Raw genomic sequence first — 17,602 nt, 5'->3', positions numbered from 1 at the left:
TTTTTTCCAAAGAGTGAAAAAAAAAAAAAAAAAATCTACATTAAATGCTTATTGGTTTTTCCACATAAAATTAAAAAAAAATATTTAAATAAGTACAAAATTTAAGTTTATTTAAAACAGCTTAAAAAAAATAATTTATCAATAAATATTTGTTGATTCTTGTCAAATATATTTATATTTGGATAAAAAAGCTTTTAATCATCTGATAAAGCTTTTGGACAAAAAAAACAGGCTCTACCAAACGGCTCTAACTCATTTGTCTGCATGGCATATGTATAAGTCGATTCTAGCTTTTTCCAATTTCTGGAAAATTTTGTATTTTGCGCCAAACCATTATGTTATTGCTCGTTGAAAATTGTGATGCAGTTGGTTTTATGTATTAAAATCATGTTGACTCAATAGTTGGTTTTGTCTTTACAAGCCTCGTCTGCTTTGGAAATTCTCATTTTGTTATACCGTCTGGTGCCAAGTTCCTGGTTTGATACTTATAATTTTATGAAGAGAAATCCTTTTTTCATTTTTTTTTTTTTTATAGAAAGAAAAAGAAAAATGATGATGATGTTGACGAGAACAACGATGATGGCCATTCATCTTATTAAATTTTTAAGCATAGAATTGGATTATATAGATTGGGGTACTAGCTTTGAAATGTTTATCAATACCTTCGCTAAAATGGAAGAGATCAATTCAGTTGAAGTTGCTTGATATCTTGCTATGCATATATCTCTTTCACTTTCTTAATGAATTCCTGTCGTACTGACGTGGACGAAGATTGCTGTTTCAACAAAATCGTCCACACGTCACTCTCTTGCTCCAACAATAACTCTCATTCAATGGCTTTTTTATACGACTTATCAAAAATATATTTATCAAGCACATTTGTCAGGCTTGATAAAGAAACCGGAATTGATTATATACTTGCATTGATAAAGGAGAATTTGATGGTAAAAACCATCAAATCAATCAGCTGTAAACAACGTGTATATGGACATTGACAAAGAGTCAAGCTGTAGATGTGATGTTGGTTTTAACTTATATTATTTTTATTTTACAAGCTTTAAGATCATTTCAAAACTAAAATTAATAAATAATTTAATATAAATTTAATCATATATTAAAGTTTTATTTAGAAAATCAATAGATCTTATAAAAACTATTAAATTGTAAATAAATTTTTAAATCTCGGATGGAATGGTTGTTAAAAATTTGTGTCCGTTTAGTTTTCTTTTTTCTTTTTGGTTAACCAGAGGATTCGGCTCTGAATGAACGTAATTTTTTTAATTTTTGTTAAGAGAAGTAGGTGAGATACCAAATAGATCTTTTCTTTTTTCCTTTTTTTTCTTCTATTTTTTTGTCTTTTCATATTTTTCTCGAAAGATACCAAACAAATATATTTATCCGATTAATGTAACTCGGTCCATTAAAAATTATATGGATATTCCATGTTGGGTTTGGTTAACTGGTTTATTAAAATATAATTTTTTTTATAATTTTATTAAAATATAATTTAAGTGAAGCAAGAAGAAGAAGAAAACATCAAATCAACCCCAAGTCGCTCAACTTCTCAACAAATCACCATTGTAAATAATAATAATAATAATAATTATAAAGTAATCAATCAATTATTGTAGCAAAAGAAAAAAAAAAAAAAGTAATCAATCAATTATAAGGAATTCAGAAATGCTTCACATATATTCTTGTGTTTTTTTTTTTTTTTTTGAATAAATGTCCCTGCATGTACCAGTGGTTTTTTTTTTTTTTTTTTTTTGTGGCGGAATAATACTGTGTTTGCTAATACAGTGAACTTGTGTCTCAGGCAAACCAGAAAATAAATTAAACGTTTTTTTTTCTTTTTTCTAATAAAAAAAAAAGAAAAAGAAATCGCAATTTTTATTTTTTTAATGAAAAAGAAAAGGCAATTAAATCAAACATAAGTTGATATGAGATTTCCCCGGTGGTGCAGCAGCAACAAGTTGACGAGTGCATCCAGGTCACGAACGCTGCTGGGTCCCACGAAAAAGCGCGTGTGGACAGCGTCTGTGTCTGACAATCTTTCCTCAATATTTATCATTTTAATTTTAATTTTAAAAAAAAAAAAAAAAAAAAAGGAGAAGGAAGCAACTGCGACATGAATAAATTTTGTACCCAAAATGTCCTCCTCCATTCTTCCCCAGCTGCTTTACAAAGATGTCTGACTGATGGACCTCTAGTGGTTTTTCCTTTTTGACTTTCTCCATTATTATCATACTTACAACGTCGCCAACCCCACGCGCCCCAACTATCAGCATCATTCATTGGCTCCCTTAGGCGGCTTCTCTTCGTACCAAGTCTTGCTTCCATTTCGATTATTGGAACGTGACCCTCACGTGCCTCACTTACTGTCTTGGTATCTGCCGCTGCCTCTCTGTCTCTCATTTGTAATTACACAGAGTTGTCACTGCCACCAACAAGCAAGCTCTTAACTCGGCAAGTTTCTTCTTCTGCTTCTCCTTTCTATTCCACCTCACCTCCTTCACAGTCTCAACCATTCCTCTTTCTTTTTTTCTTTTTCTTTTTTTCCCTTTTTTGTTTTTTCTTTTCTCTTTCTTCTGATTTTCCCTGCTAAGAAAACCAATACTAACATTTATATATATATATATATATAAAATAAAATTCAATTGGATGTCTAAACGAGTGAATAACTCTAAATTGGTTAAAGCTAGCTTCTTTTTTTCTATTCTTTTTTCTTTTCTTTTGCTGAAAAAAGCTAGCTTCATGAATGAGGTAAAAAAAAAAAATATGTAAATGAACAAAAACCACATATGTATATATATATATATATATATATATATATTGACCATTAATCCACTTCTCTTAATCTATTAACATAAATTATTAATCTTTAAAACAATATGCGCCATATATTGCATAAACACAAAAAACGATTTTTTCTTTCTTTTTGTGGTTAATACACAAAGAATGATTTTGAGATTCTAAAAGCTGATCATGATCATAATCATAAATCAGATTATTAATGGAAAGCAAATACTAAGATTGATAAATCTAGCCTGCTTTTTATCACTATATTCATGTACTCTTTTCTTTTGGAGGAAAAAAAAAAAATTAAAAAAGGGAGAAAGAAGCCAATAACGGAAAACCCACAAGATACAAGAAGAAGAAACAAAAAGAAAGGATTACTTTGATCTTCCTTTTATCTATATATTCCCTAAATAATTTGCCAGATATAATAACACAGCAAGAGATGAGAAAAAAAAAAAAATTTACCATGACTCTGCTAAATCAATTAGCTACTCTTTCTGGGTTTGCTTTTTCTCCTAGCTCTCCTCCTTGGAGGTTCTTTGGATAACTGACTATCTTCCTTTTGAGCACATCTTGTGGATGCTGCTGATGATCCTTCTTCATTTACCTTTATCGTCTTATCTAAGTTTTCTTCTACTTCTACTTTTTTGTCTTCTTCTTGGTTTCCCTCATTACTGATGCTGATTTTAACTTTCTTTGACGGACTCTCTGTATCAATTTCTGATTTTGCTGATTCTGGCGTGTGTTCTATTTGTGGATGTTGATCCACTTCCTTTTTCTCATCACTTTCAGTTTTGTCAATGATTTTCCGAGGCCTTCCTCTCTTTCTAGGTGTCTGAGGCTGCTGTGTTTCATCTCCTGTTGATGAAGCTTCAGCTATTGCTACTGAAAGTTCCTTTGTTTTCTGAGGCTTTTTCTTACCCATGTCTCTTATATATCTTCCTCAATCCGATACAAACCAAGCTTTCTGATAGTTCACTTTCCCACCAACATATACCCAATATTATATATAACAAGAAGCAATAAAACTCACAGCCATAAAAACCAAGTTGTTTAATCACTTTTGCCTCTCTTTTGAAAGCATTTATAGTACTCTTTAGTATTTAGGAAAACGCCATTAAAGGTCCTCTCTCTCTTCCTCTCAAATCAAAGTCGACCTACCCAGTTGGAAAAGAGACTTCTGTATATCCAATAATAATAAATAACAATTCCTTTGAAAGCTCAAAATCAATCGTAAATTATCTCTCTTCCTTTTCTTTTCACGTGTTTCCTTATATCCTATGCTTTTTTACTTGTTACGGAAGAAGAAAACGAAGGGGAAGAGAAGGAAATGAGGTCGAAAGGCAAGGTGGAGAAAATATTGGAGCCTCTGGCGAAAAATGGACTGGAGGTTAGCTAAGGCTAACCATGGTTGCGTTTACACCCCAAAATAAAAAATAAATAAAAAAATTAAAAATGGGTCAAATGGGCTTTTTTTCTTCGTCTTTTACGTGGGTATAAGATTGCTGAAGCGTTTTATCAAAAAAATAAAATAAAATTGTTGAAGCGTACGAGTCAGTCAGACTCAGTGTCTCAGTGTCTGACCACTTTGTGTCGTTTCCCGTGTTTCGAGTCGTTTTGAGCTCTGTACGGATTGGTGGATTAGACGCTTTTAGCCTTTTGAATTTTTGATAAATAAAACCCCCAACCCTCCATCCAATTCTGTGGGCGGACACACACGAGACACACCCCCACTATTGATTTCTGTGGAACTTGATTTTCTTGTTTGAGTTATTATCTTGGCCAGGAATAGATTTAAAAAATGAAAAGACAAAAAAGTTAAAACAAAATAAATAAATTTTTTTTTAATTAATGTAAGAATGAGGATGTTGATTTAGAAAGTTTAAAAAGAACGTGTTACGTGACCATGGAAATCCATGGAGAGTCTGCTTTACTTTAACGCAGGATTATTTGTTCTTCCAAATAAAAAAAAATTAAAAAAAATTCGTTGATCAGGTTTGCAACTTATAAATTATTTATGAGGGAAAAAGAAAATCATTGTATGAAAAGAATAAATCGTATTTTTGAGAAACATATGACTATATTACTTTAAATTATCTAGTTTTTGTTTAGAATTATGTTCTCGTACCATGATTAATCTCTTCGAACTAGAGTTGTTAGTCGGACTTCCTATCACGTGGAAATCTAGAAGCATAAATCTTGTTGAAAAATCGATTATAAAGAATGGACGAAACTGAGATTTAAGGTCGTCCACTTGACCAATCATTTACATTTCTTCCAACCAAAGTTAAATGTATACTTTGTATATTAACATGTCTGGTAGGATAATTGCATAGGTAATTTATTTAGTTTATTTACTAACCGGTAATTAAATTAATAACATAGGAACATATTAATTTTGTAAGCTATAACTAAACCATTAATTGTTATTGTTATCCTCAAGGTTGATGATCTAAAAGCTCCTAAAATACAAATATCTCTAAACTGTTGGTTTGGATAAAAACTTAGCCGTTCTCCCTTGACCTTGAAATAAATTTAATATTATTTGAGGATTTTAAGATTGTCCCTTTAAAATAATTGTTTGCCAATTGCAAGCCAAAAATTTATTCCACTAGCAACAAGCAAACTCTTTTTTTTTTTCCTTTTTCTTTTTTCTTTTTTCTTTTTTGGTTTTTTTGGTAAAAAGCGACATACAAACTCTGTTAATTTGTTTGTATACTTCGATGGTAGGTGGGAATGTTGGAATCACTAATTTGGATTTGACGTTGGCTGGATAATTATTAGGTCATGGAAAATATTCTAACATAAATAAAATAAAACGCTGTTTGAAAAAAATTCCAGAGTTTTTTTTTTTCAATTCAGAGAAAAATTATAGAAATAGTTGTATATGACTAATCATAACCTCTCATGGCTCGTTGATGTTAATTGAATAAGTTTCTTAACGGTCTATTATCAAGAGTTCACCATGAGCGAATCTATAAACAAGACTTCAAGATTACTCTGGAATGTAATACTTTGCCTTAATTATTTAACCAACTTACTTGATAAGTGGTGACCAGTGGTGACCTTTTCTTCTTCTTATTTTTTGGTAATAATTGTTTTTACTTTTTTTGTTGGTTTGCTAATAACTTGGTAACTTGAAAACGATATACGGTGCTTTTTTGCTTTTTTTTCTTTTTTTCATTAGTTAAAAAAATAATAAATAAATATATAAGAAATGACAGCAATATATAGTAACATCTCCATCTGTATATCTTTTAGTACCTTTTCTTTTGTGTCCAACTGATAATTTGTCCCGCACTACTAGTCTGCAGTAATTTCTGTAATTATTTTACAAATCAAAAAATTCATAAAACGTGTTCTCAATATCTCATAATTGGAGAAACAATATGAAGTCGTGAGCCCATTAACCGATACCAACTTATGTATATAAATGAGTGTTAAGGTAAATTTATTTATTTATTATTATTTTATGGAAGTTAAAGGAAAATATTTAAATCGCTGTTGTTGTATTATATTTCCTTATAATATAGTGTAGGATTACATGATATAGCACTGAAGTCTTTTGCTTAAAAGCAATTTGCGTCTCTCGAAAGGCATTGAAATTTCATTATGGAGCCGAAAGTTTAAGATATTATGTTCTTTCATATATCATATGATTCTGGAGCAATATGGAGTGCAAACTCATAAAATTAATATTATAATAACCCTTTTTAAGGGGTAAGCGAGCTCTGGAAACTATTGGAGGCCTTAGGCGGCGAAATGCATTGGGTCCCAACTCGAGCACGACAATATCATCCTTGTTGTATATGAATTATCCCAGTTGACCGGGATCATCAGGACCATTCATTTCATATGATATTCATATCCACGGAAATTTCCTTATTCGAAGTCACAATTCTTTGTGGCTGGGTCTCTGAGCAGAAAGGAGGTATTTTGTTGAAGAGGTGCTATCAAGCCGCCACGTAGTACCTTTTACCGGGATATTAACTTGTGGCGGCCCACCATCAAGGGTGGTCAAACGACAAAATTGGGGTCAAACTCTACCACGAAGACTTTCATCCACCTTTTATCACCCCCTCGTAATATGTACAAATAAAAAAAATAAAAAAAGGTTCGTACGGGTATAGCATGTTCGTCCATTAAATGATACCTTTTTTTTTTTGGCGAAAGTCCATTTAATGATACTTTTGTTTTACTCATAAGTTTTCTAAAATAACTTTTTAGCCAAAAAAAAAATTTCTAAAATAACTTTTAGCCAAAAAAAAAAAAAATTCTAAAATAACATTCTTACCCAAACAAAAAAAAAAAAAAAGTTTTCTAAAATAACATTTTTATTGGTTTTGGTTAGATTAGAATTTTTTTTTAATAAAAAAAATAGACCTCTTTATAAATATCATTGGTCCAGATTTTAAAAAATTATGAACCATTAGCAGTTGTAGTTTTATAACCATGTAGAAATCTATAAGCTGCCCAGTCCACCACTATACGGATATCCATATCGTTCTATCTTACAATGCTCAGCATGTGAAACTCACACCAAAACTCAAATAGAGCTTGCCAAAACTCGAACTCGTAACTCTTGCAAACAGGTATGATGGGTTGAGTCGGCTTCCTACCATTAATCCACCCTCATAAAATTATCCAAATTACATACATAAAGTGCTTTTAAATTTTAAAAGCCAAAAGTAACATTTTTACAAGCCATGGCAAATAACACTCATATCCATTTTTCTTTCGTTACATTTGAATTGAAGGGAGTTAATTAAAAAAATGATAATTTTAATGAGGAAACGAAAGGAAATGATTTGTATTATTTTGATGCTTAATATAAGAAAGAAAAGAAAAGAATATGGAAGCCAATAAACATATTAGTAAAAATGGGGGTAATATTAGGATATTAAAAAAATTCACTAAAATATATTATTTTTCATTTGTTTTCTGTTAATTTTGAAAAAAAAAAATACAACCGATTAAAAAAATAATAATAATACATTCGGTTTTCTTTTATTTCCATTTCATTTTAACCATCAAATAAAGAGATTTAAATATTTTCCTCTCTTTTCTATTATATTCTATCAATTCAAATATAGTATTTGTTTGAGTGCTAAAAGTTCTTAAAATTAGTACTCCAATCATTATTGCCACTCTTCAACTAACTCTTGCCATGCAAAATGGTGGAAATTCTTTGCATTTCATATCCAAGGAATGAAGGGGATGACCGTAGGAGGAAGCAAACTAAAAGTAATGTAAAACTGATGAGATTGAGAGCGCATTGGTCGAAGCCAACGGACAATGAGCTTTTATAGAAATATGATGGTGAAAACTAATAAATAGTTGGAATGTATCAAGGTGTGGAGGGTGAATAATTTCTGATATTTAGTTTTTTAAAAATTTTGTTATTTGAAAATTTATATTGTTATATTTGATAATTAATAAGAAATTTAGAATTTATAAATAATTAAATTTGATATTGTAAATAAATTAAAAAAATATATATTTAAAAAATTATATAATCACTTTTATTGGATATTTAAAATGACATATTTCAGAATAATTTTTTTCACATATTTTTTTCCATATAAGTAGGTATCTAATTCATTAGGTTTATATTTTTTCGTCTTAAAATAAATATTAAAATAAAAATAAATAATTATTTTTTTAAAAAGATTTAAAATTTTACTAATTTTACTTATAATCCAAATAGTCATATATCCAGAAATTAAAATTAAAAAATAAAAAATAAATAAAAAAAACCAGAGTGTCGGTATATGATTGTGACCGGGCCGCAAAGGGGAAGGTGGATTTCAGCAAGCTTTCAATTAGGCCAGAGACTGAAAATGAAACTGACTTAAATGGAGGGTTTATGGACCAATACTCTCTCTTCCGGGCCATATTTAGCAAGAAAGCCCATCTCATCAAGAATTGGGTTGGCTGGTTACGAAGCTCGACTGAGTTTGGATCCAAAAGCTTAGCGGATTGGATCTGCTCATTTACCAGCTTACCTTCATTGGCACTTTATGGCCGTATGATTAAAATTTAGATAATTCAATTTTTCTTTGAATTATCCACTCTTTTTCCTGTAAGATTTTCGAGAATTTTCCGTTTATTGCTTCAATCATATAAGGCTTTCTACCATCCATGTCCCCACCCCAACAAAAAAGCCAAAAAAACAAAGAAAAAAAAAAGGGGGATTTTACCGACCTTTTGGAATAAACCCCTTTTTTTTTTTTTTTTTTTTTTTAATCCCAATTTTACTTAGGATATAATTAATTATTATTATTTTAAAAATAAGAAAGAGAAAAAACAGCCGTTAATATCCGAGATTGCCTGCCCATCCCTTTCAGACAAGGGCCTCGTGAATGCAAATTCTTTGCCTGCAAAGTGGATAAGATCATATGAAGGTGAGACAGGTGCCCATTTCGTCGAAGAGTATATATCCATCTTCACGCACGTCAACGAATACCTGTATACTTGATTTATAAGCACCCATCAATTCTTTCTCTTTCCGACAATTTGTTTTCGACAACTTCAGATTATCCCCGACTTCTAATTCTTTTTTTTTTTCCGAAGAATTGAAAAAAAATAATAATAATAATCTTTTTTTCGGACGGAGAGTGTTGTTTTTTCGAGTGGGGTTAGTTCTAATACTGCTGGCCACTAATTTTGAATGTATGGTATCCAAAGCTCAAACCTTGGCCGGTCGAAAGCGATAAGCGAAGTCACTTCCTAAAAGAATTTGATTAAAAGTTTATAAGTTGAGATTTGTGGATGGAAGAATTCCTTGGTAAGTGGCTCTGTATCATTCTGAGGGAGAGAGACAGTGAGAGATTTGGCTGGTTGTGTGACGTGTGCTTTATTATGAGCTATTGCCGGCAGTTTTGTTTAGATATGGGAGTTCTTTCACTTTTTTTCTTTTTTTTTAATTGGAAAAAAATCCCTTATTATTTTTGAGAAATTATTTTTCTTTAAAACTGAGCTAAACGAAGATGGAGATGTGTACTCTTTTTTGCGTTTAAGCTTCCAACTCTGGTGGTGGGTTTTTTTTTTTTTTTTTTTTTTTGGGGGTTTCTCCTCCTCTTCTTAACGTTTCGATTTTTATGTTCTATCTTCTATATTTGTTATGAGCCTTTCTTTATGAAAATTCCAAGCTTAATCTTCTGTGCAAATCGAATTTTTTATTTTTCCCCCTGAATTTCTATGTGGGCATTAGTAAGTTTCCATAGACGCCGTTTCTCGGCTTTGGCAGCTTTTCTTGAAGTTTGATTCGATCTGGTTTAGTTATTCATTCACTCTGTTTCCTTTTTCATCCTCGATGAATTCTATTAGTCTCGATGTGTTTCTTTCACTTGGATCAGATATTTGAGTGTGCATGTACTTTTCTTTAGAGTTCCTATTTGTCTGCCTGCATAGTTGGATTACTTGCCTTTCAGTTGAGATTTTGTCTTAATTTTTCCTTATTCTAAGGTTTCTGTTCCTACAAATTGGGGCTCCTTTTTAATACTGTATTACGTGGCATGGCAATCTTTATTTTACCCTGTCATTGTTTTTTTATGGATTAGAGTTTGATCATGTGGTTTCTGTGATTCTCATTCTTTGAAAAAGTAGAAGCAAACTATATCATTCCATTCCTTTTTCCTTTTTTGCTCTCAATAGCAAAATAATGATTTTGTTCTCAAAACAGGTTTGGTATGCCAATCCAAGTTCAGCTTGCGTAGTTTACCTGATGAAATCACCATTTAAACCAAAATTGAAGGGTTTCAGTGAGGATTGAGTTCCTGAATGATGGAAGGCAATTGTGAAACACCAAACAATGGTGAAGTGGCTGATCCAGGTCTCCAGATTATTAGATATTCTCCTTACGTACCCTGCAATAAATTATCATCACCTTGGCTTGATTTGAGAGTCTTCTATGTGAGGATATGTAATTTCAAATTTGATGATTCGACCCCTGAGTTTCTCACTCTCAACCATATTCCTCTAAGCCCTGACACCATTTTGGAAATAAATGGTGCTAAAAGTAGCATTTACTCTGATGGTGTCTCATCACTTCTTAGAAGGGATCGTGTAGATAAGAATTCTGATGAAGCCACGTTTGTGAGCACAGACAGCATAAGGTTAACTGGGAGTGTGAAATTTGACGTGTTTGACAAAGAAGATCTTATTCTCTTAGGTGTTTTGCAGATGTCTAATAGTAATGGTTTTATTGGGGAATCGAAAAACAATGTCAAGCAATGGAGCATGAATTGTGAGTCAGAGATCACTGCTGGCACAGGTTTCTTGAAGGGAAAACATATCGGTGGCCCCGAATTAACATCACCAACCATTGAGGTTTATGTTGCAGGTTGCTTCTCAGGAACACCTATCATCTTAACCAAGACATTGCAACTTAGTTTCCGGAAGAAGCACTCAAGGAAGGGCATGTTGGATGCTATCCCTGAATATGAAACCACTGAATGCCAGAAAGATGTGTCTCCTGAACTTGATCTGCAGGTACCATACTGGAAAACTTTGATATTGCATTTTTAAATCTGTGAATTTATATCACATCATCTGAAACGTAGGAGCTGTCAAGTTACTTTCAGCTTCCATCTTTCATTGGCACTTGCTTGTTCAAGGGGAAAATCCTTTGCATACTGGTTTCCAATCAATGAAATAGCAATAAGTAACCTGCCCTCTGTAACACTCTGTGTGGAGAATTGATCCTTAATGACCATTTTTTTTTTAATAATTATTTTTATAACTGCTCGTGTGCTCGTGTCCACAAACATGTCTCCTATCACTTAAAATCTCTTCATTCTTTTTTTTGGGTAAGAGAGATGTTGCAAAGGAATCTTCATCTTATATGTGTCATAAGGGTATGGGTAGGGCACAGTTTTCAAGCCAGGGCTGGTAATCATTTACCTGTTTGTTTTCAACACCCTTGTCTGTCAGAGGTAGATGTGGATGGGTCGTCATAGTGGGGTCCACATTCTCCTGGGCTGTTGCATTATTGCGATCTGAGGTATATTAGCCATTTATTATCTGTGCCTGAAGGCAGTTGGGTATTTCCTAAGATTCTGCATTTATTGATCTTGATCCTTGCCAAATATGCATCCTATTTGGCTATCTTTTCTTGTCAAACACATTATCTTATGGTTATTATATTGGTGGTACGCAACCCTGTCTATTTGGTCTTACAAAGAGGAAGGGTGATATTGTGTACCGTCTGAGCTGAATACTGGTAGCGCCCGATGGAAAATTTCAACCAAACAAAGGGTGATGTAATATATGGGGCTAAATTCCTTTAACTCGGTTTTTGAGGCACATTTCCAAACCGGAAGCCAAACTTCTGCTTGCTGCCTTTTTCTGAATGCAAATTTCCATACATAACAAGTGCTCTACTGTTATGGCCATGACAATGCTATACATACCAAGTGCACTTCTGTTATGGCCATGACAAATCCATTATTGGAGTTACTAAATCCCCGTGACGTTTATTCTGCTAGTCTTTCAATGTTCTGCTCTTTTCATAATCTTGTTTTATTGAATTCAGAGGAGTCTCATGCAAGTATAATAGGTCTCAGTTTCTTTAGGTCAGTCACAACTACCATTGTTAAATAAATTTTTTCCCTTCCCATTTTAGTAACTGTTTTTTAAATATTTTCATGTGTCCGAGTTCAGTAGGGGTAAATAAATGAATTGGTTTTATTGTATGAAAGAAGGAAGTTGTCTATATGTCATAGAACTCCGAAAAGGACAATGCCAAAGTAGATAAAAAGCACCCACGATGCTGATTTTCGACTAACTGGTGCATTTGGTGCCAAGGATTGCCCCATGACATGAGAGATTGATTTGCCTTATTTTCTAGTAATATTTATCAATAAGCTCTTCATGATTCTTCCCACTTTTATTCTTTCTTTCACTGCTTGATCTTTTGGACATGAACCTTGACGCCACCATCCTTTGATTTCCGATTGCAGATTGCCGAATATAGAAACTACAAACCAGAAAATGAGGAAGACTACGGGAACATGTACTGGAGAAGAACAGAATATATGGATGGTGAAGACGGTGAACTTTCATGGTTCAATGCTGGGGTAAGAGTTGGTGTTGGGATTGGACTTGGAATTTGTCTGGGAATCGGTGTAGGAGTCGGTCTGTTGGTCCGTACATACCAAGCAACCACAGGGAAATTTAAAAGGAGGCTAATGTGATTACTCATTTTATCCAAAACTGCAAATAAAAACACGATCACTTGGTTCTCAAAATCCAAACGCAGCTAACTTCATCCTTGTTTTTGACTTGCATATTGACTGCACATTTTGGCTGGACTGCTTCTCTTTTTGTGTAGCTGACACCTACAATATTGGTTTGCGTGTGCTTTTCTTTTTTTTCTTTTTTTTTTTTAATTAATTTTTCCTCTTCCACTTGATCTTTGTAAGGCAATGTGTTTGTGTAGGAAGGTCTTCGAAGAATATGGTTTAGTGAACTGATCTTAGTCTCTTTCATGTTGTTCTCTCAGATTCAGGTTTATGCTTATCTAAAGCTTTGTTCAACCTGTATTGCCTGTAAATAAGTGTGTTTCTATAGAAGCATTTGGATTTGATTTTGTTATTGCTGTTACTGTTACTGTCTCTTCTTTCTTTTTTATTCGGCTAAAAGAAATAATACCATGAAAGAAGCGGCCAGACAAATGACAATGTTTTTCCCTACTATCTCCATCTTTTGAAAAATTTACAAATACTCCTGGCACCAAGTCACAACAATGTGCGTCCCATTTATGTTATGTGAGTCGGGACTATTGGAGTATCATAAAGTTGCTCCACCATTTTCCTTTTCTGGATTAATCAACTGTCTCACGTCCGGGATTCAGAACGATATTATCATTTCATGTTCTGGTTCGCCGTAGCTCTTTAGCATGGAACAGCGACAAGCATTGTGAGTATAATTATTTATTTATTTATTTTAAAGTTAAAAAATTAAAATTAAAAAAAAAAAATAGTGCTCTTAGAAATGGGGTTATTCGTCCCATCTTCTTGGATTTGCCAAAAATAAAATTGAAAAGGAAGATAGGAAAACAAAAAAGTCTTATAGAAGCCGTCCTCAGTAACCACCACCTCAGGAACTACTATAAGTTGGCGCAATAAATAATGGGAATTACAGTAACCACTGAAATGTTTTGTGATCATTTGAATGAACCCTCCTCCATCAGCCGCCATGTCCAAGTCCCGCACAACCAGCCAGCATATGTTTTTAAACATTTCATTGCCAATGTTTCTATTGCATTTAGTCCATAGGACAAAGAAAAGGACATTTGCAATATTATATGGTTTGCAGGAAAGGTAAATATATAAAGCCTGCAGACATACTAGAAATGAAATTTCCAAAGTTTCTTAAATCCGACCTTGATTCTTGTTTACAGGGTTACATTTGAGAACTTTGTTAAAAGAAGATCATGTTCCCTATAGTTAGTCCAGCTCGGACTAATCAGTATCACGAAGAAATTAAGGTTATCAGTTCATAAAAAATTACTTAGACCACGATGATAATACGGTGAGCATGGTGGTGACTCAGCTGGCTGGTAGTGCAAGATTTGCAGGTTCCGGAGCCACCTCAGCACCAGAATACACATTGGTGGCTTGATGAAGCTTCTCACCAGACCCCCACAAGGCAGAAGTTTTCACATCATCTTGAGCCATTAATCTGGAGAACTCCTCATGGTCATACTTCAATATAGCTTTTCCTCCAAACTCCTTTGGAAGATTCTCCTCATCAAAATATTGTTTCATAAGCTCCACGCTAGCGTTATTATTAGGGTAAACAAACTTAACCTTATGGAAGGTCTTGGTTTCCAAGAAATACTTCACAACCTACACAAAAAGAAAAAGGCAAATCATATTGCGGCATAAAAATAAATAATCCCTGAGAATAAACAATCAGGCATTATTCAAGAGTATGGCAGTCATTTAGATTCTGGAAACAAGGGTTGCTTTAACATGGAGGCTGGCACAGTATATTCCTAAGCTCTATGGAACATTTGATAAGCTAATTGATACAGAACTATGAAGAACATTGACATGTAGCTCTACCTTCAGATCTCATCATCACTATTAATAACATGTAGTGATAAAAGCCCTAGATCTCCACAAAATGTACCATATTAGATCTGATATCAGACCTCCACAAGTAGTAAACGATTGAATCAGAGTTTCCACTTATTACCAAAAAAGAATCAGGTTCCACTTTATTGCAGTGCATCTCTTTAGACACATAAGTTACTTATCACGCCTCTTTAAGACTTTTGTTTGTGTGTTGTTCAAAGCATGTAAAGAGTGGTAATTTAGCACGACTTGAAATATTTCCCTTCTTATGGTCCATCTAATATTCAATGAAGTAGCATATTCAAGTTAAAAAGTAGAACCAAAACCTTCCAAAATGCTTCAAAAATTCGTGGGGGATTGTAGAGAAATGCTATGGCTAGCCTCTCAGGGTAGTGGTTCTGCAAAATGTTGACAGTTTCTCGAGCTGATCTGATTGGCACACTCGTACTCAATGTCCATCCAGTGAAGTCTATCAACCAGGCCATTTGCTCCTGATCATCTGGAAGGTTAAGGATAGCATTCTCTATAAGATACACTAAATGACGCATCTGATTGTCAATTGATGCTGTATTCTGCAACATTTTTAGCAGTGTCAGTTTCCAACAACCAATAAAGCTCAAATTTGCAAAATCAGTTAATCAAAATATCTACCTGCATTCCTGGTCTCAGTATAAGAACAGACCTCCCCTCTCTATCATGAAAATTTGCTCTATAGAGCTTTCCAGTCTCACCTTCCGTTGCCACTTCATGCTGAAAACATAAACGCATCAAATAGTTAGTGAGCCTTTGATAGAAACATCGAAAGGTTGTTAATTGAGAAGCATTTTACCCAACGTATCTCCTCAGGCTTATATGTTGATCGCCATTTAAGAGACTCTTCCAACATTTTCTTTGATTTTTCCATGTTCCAATTCCGAGCTTCCAAATATCTCTTCAAGCATGCATCTGTACAATACTGCAAACTACGTCCAGAAAGTGGTCCAGTTGCAGCCCTGAGTTCATTAACCTGCATTAGAATTAAGGATATAAGTATTGAAAATAATTTAAAGTAGATATTTATATTGGGTAGCAAGTATGGTAAAGAGAGAAAAGCAAAGTAGATATATACTATAAAATATTTGCAATCAGTCCCAATGAATTACAAATTTATCAATTACTGTTACCTTTTTCTGGGCCTGCTGCAATGAATCATCCTCCTGATCATGACGAGAGCTACTCCAAATACGAAACATGGTGATTTCTGTCTGACACCACAATCAATTCAACCTCTAACACTCAACTCATGTAAGACAAATAGGCTGCTGCTTGTGAGTGGATTGGTAAGAGAAAAAGAACCCACAGCAACTCCAACTCAAACATCAGGAATAATAAGCTATAACTCGATAACCATCCATAGAAGAATAGACGATGCAAAATCTTAATTAGGAGTTCAGGAGTAGGAACCAGATTTATCTAAGGCTCACAATGGCAAATCAAAAACTGAACATGCAGGAAACCAAACACATCTCTCTCGCAAGTCCCAAACTCAGTTGCATACATAAATTGTTACTAAACAACTTCATGCTTCCTTACAGGAACCAAAATCTCCCAATACTTGAATAAACAGATAACTGAGATATCAGACACCCAAACCTTATTTCATATCATCCTTTGAAACATGATCCATCCATGATCCAAACCAAAGAGAAAGAAAAAAAAAGGAACAATGGAAGTCAAAATTAGAAAAACTAGATGGTTTTTATTTGTTTGTTTTTTCCTTTTTGTAGCTGTGAGAAAAATTTATAATTTACAAAGAGAATTGTCGACTTGAAGATCCTTCTTGACTGGGGTTAGCCTCGGCAAAAGTCCGAAAATAAATTAAATACAAATAAATCTTATTAGAAAGACAGTTCGGTGCATAGGCCCAGAGGAGACAAAAACCGCCACACAGTCAAGTGTCCCATTTTTCAAGTTTAACTTCCTTTCCACGATTTTTGGGAAAAAAAAGCAAAATGGGGGTGCGGATCGAAACCCAACAAAGCATAAAGATTGATTCAAGATGCTCATACTAATTACTTGTTTGTTCTGTCAAGTAGCATTTCAAAAATTAAATACCGGAATAATTTTTTTAAAAAAAGACAGAGAAATTCCCATACAGCGTCAACAAAGATGAACAGAAACATAAGTGAAATAAATAAATAAAAACTATATAAATAAAAAATAAAAAATTAAGGCTAAATTTTTATATTTAACACAGATAACGAGAAAACGCAGAGAAAGGCTAAAAGGCAGAGAGAGTGGACATACCCAAAGAAAGAGAGTTTGAAGTCGAAGCCCCAAGTTTTCTCCTCCAAGAGGAGAGAAAGACTGGCTCTCTTTTGTGTTCACAAAAATGTCATGATCTTAACGCCCAACAACAAGAACAAAGAGAGAGACCCAGAAAGCCAAAAGCAATTAAAAACTTAAAAAAAAAAAAAAAAAAAAAAAAAGGTGAAAGCACGCAGAAGTTGGACTTGTCGTTGTCCGTTTGTGGCAGCTCCAGATATATATTTATATTTTTTTAATCAGCACTTACTCTCCGCTAAATGCTTCGCTGACCGTACGGCAACACTAACACCTCCTGTGTTCCGTTTCACTTTTAAAATGCCAGTCCGGGGGCCCACTGTCTTTTTTACCACTTCTCCACACGAGTTGTTCTAGTAGAGAAGATTCTCAATCAAATTCAGGATTTACTCTAAACC

General features: G+C 33.5%; 2 protein-coding genes across 8 annotated transcripts; one reads left to right on the top strand and one right to left on the bottom strand.

The window, feature by feature from the left end:
* Positions 1-9,268: 9,268 nt before the first annotated feature.
* LOC107420272 (uncharacterized protein At1g01500) lies at positions 9,269-13,395 on the top strand. Of its 4 annotated transcripts, none has more exons than XM_016029188.3 (3): positions 9,269-9,586; positions 10,484-11,292; positions 12,762-13,395. In XM_016029188.3, exons 2-3 carry the CDS (start codon positions 10,582-10,584, stop codon positions 12,993-12,995), a joined length of 945 nt encoding a protein of 314 aa, XP_015884674.2. In that variant the 5' UTR covers positions 9,269-9,586; positions 10,484-10,581; the 3' UTR covers positions 12,996-13,395. The 4 variants fall into 4 exon arrangements, with proteins under 4 accessions (XP_015884674.2, XP_015884673.2, XP_015884676.2 ...); XM_016029187.4 differs by lacking the exon at positions 9,269-9,586 and adding an exon at positions 9,678-9,834; XM_016029190.4 differs by lacking the exon at positions 9,269-9,586 and adding an exon at positions 9,863-10,011.
* Positions 13,396-14,147: 752 nt separating this feature from the next.
* On the bottom strand, positions 14,148-17,357 carry LOC107420274 (uncharacterized). Of its 4 annotated transcripts, none has more exons than XM_016029192.4 (6): positions 17,169-17,357; positions 16,046-16,180; positions 15,712-15,888; positions 15,534-15,632; positions 15,209-15,454; positions 14,148-14,651 (listed from the first exon to the last, which is right to left on the bottom strand). In XM_016029192.4, the coding sequence occupies exons 2-6, from the start codon at positions 16,112-16,114 to the stop codon at positions 14,352-14,354; spliced, it is 891 nt and encodes a 296-aa protein (XP_015884678.1). In that variant the 5' UTR covers positions 16,115-16,180; positions 17,169-17,357; the 3' UTR covers positions 14,148-14,351. The 4 variants fall into 4 exon arrangements, with proteins under 4 accessions (XP_015884678.1, XP_015884680.1, XP_015884681.1 ...); XM_016029194.4 differs by having other exon boundaries at positions 16,046-16,126; XM_016029195.4 differs by having other exon boundaries at positions 16,046-16,122; positions 17,169-17,356.
* Positions 17,358-17,602: the final 245 nt, after the last annotated feature.

This window comes from Ziziphus jujuba, chromosome 5 (assembly GCF_031755915.1).
Source record: "Ziziphus jujuba cultivar Dongzao chromosome 5, ASM3175591v1".
NCBI classification, from domain to species: domain Eukaryota; kingdom Viridiplantae; phylum Streptophyta; class Magnoliopsida; order Rosales; family Rhamnaceae; genus Ziziphus; species Ziziphus jujuba.
Note: the sequence above shows the minus strand (reverse complement) of the source record. Positions and strands in the feature narration are given on the sequence as shown.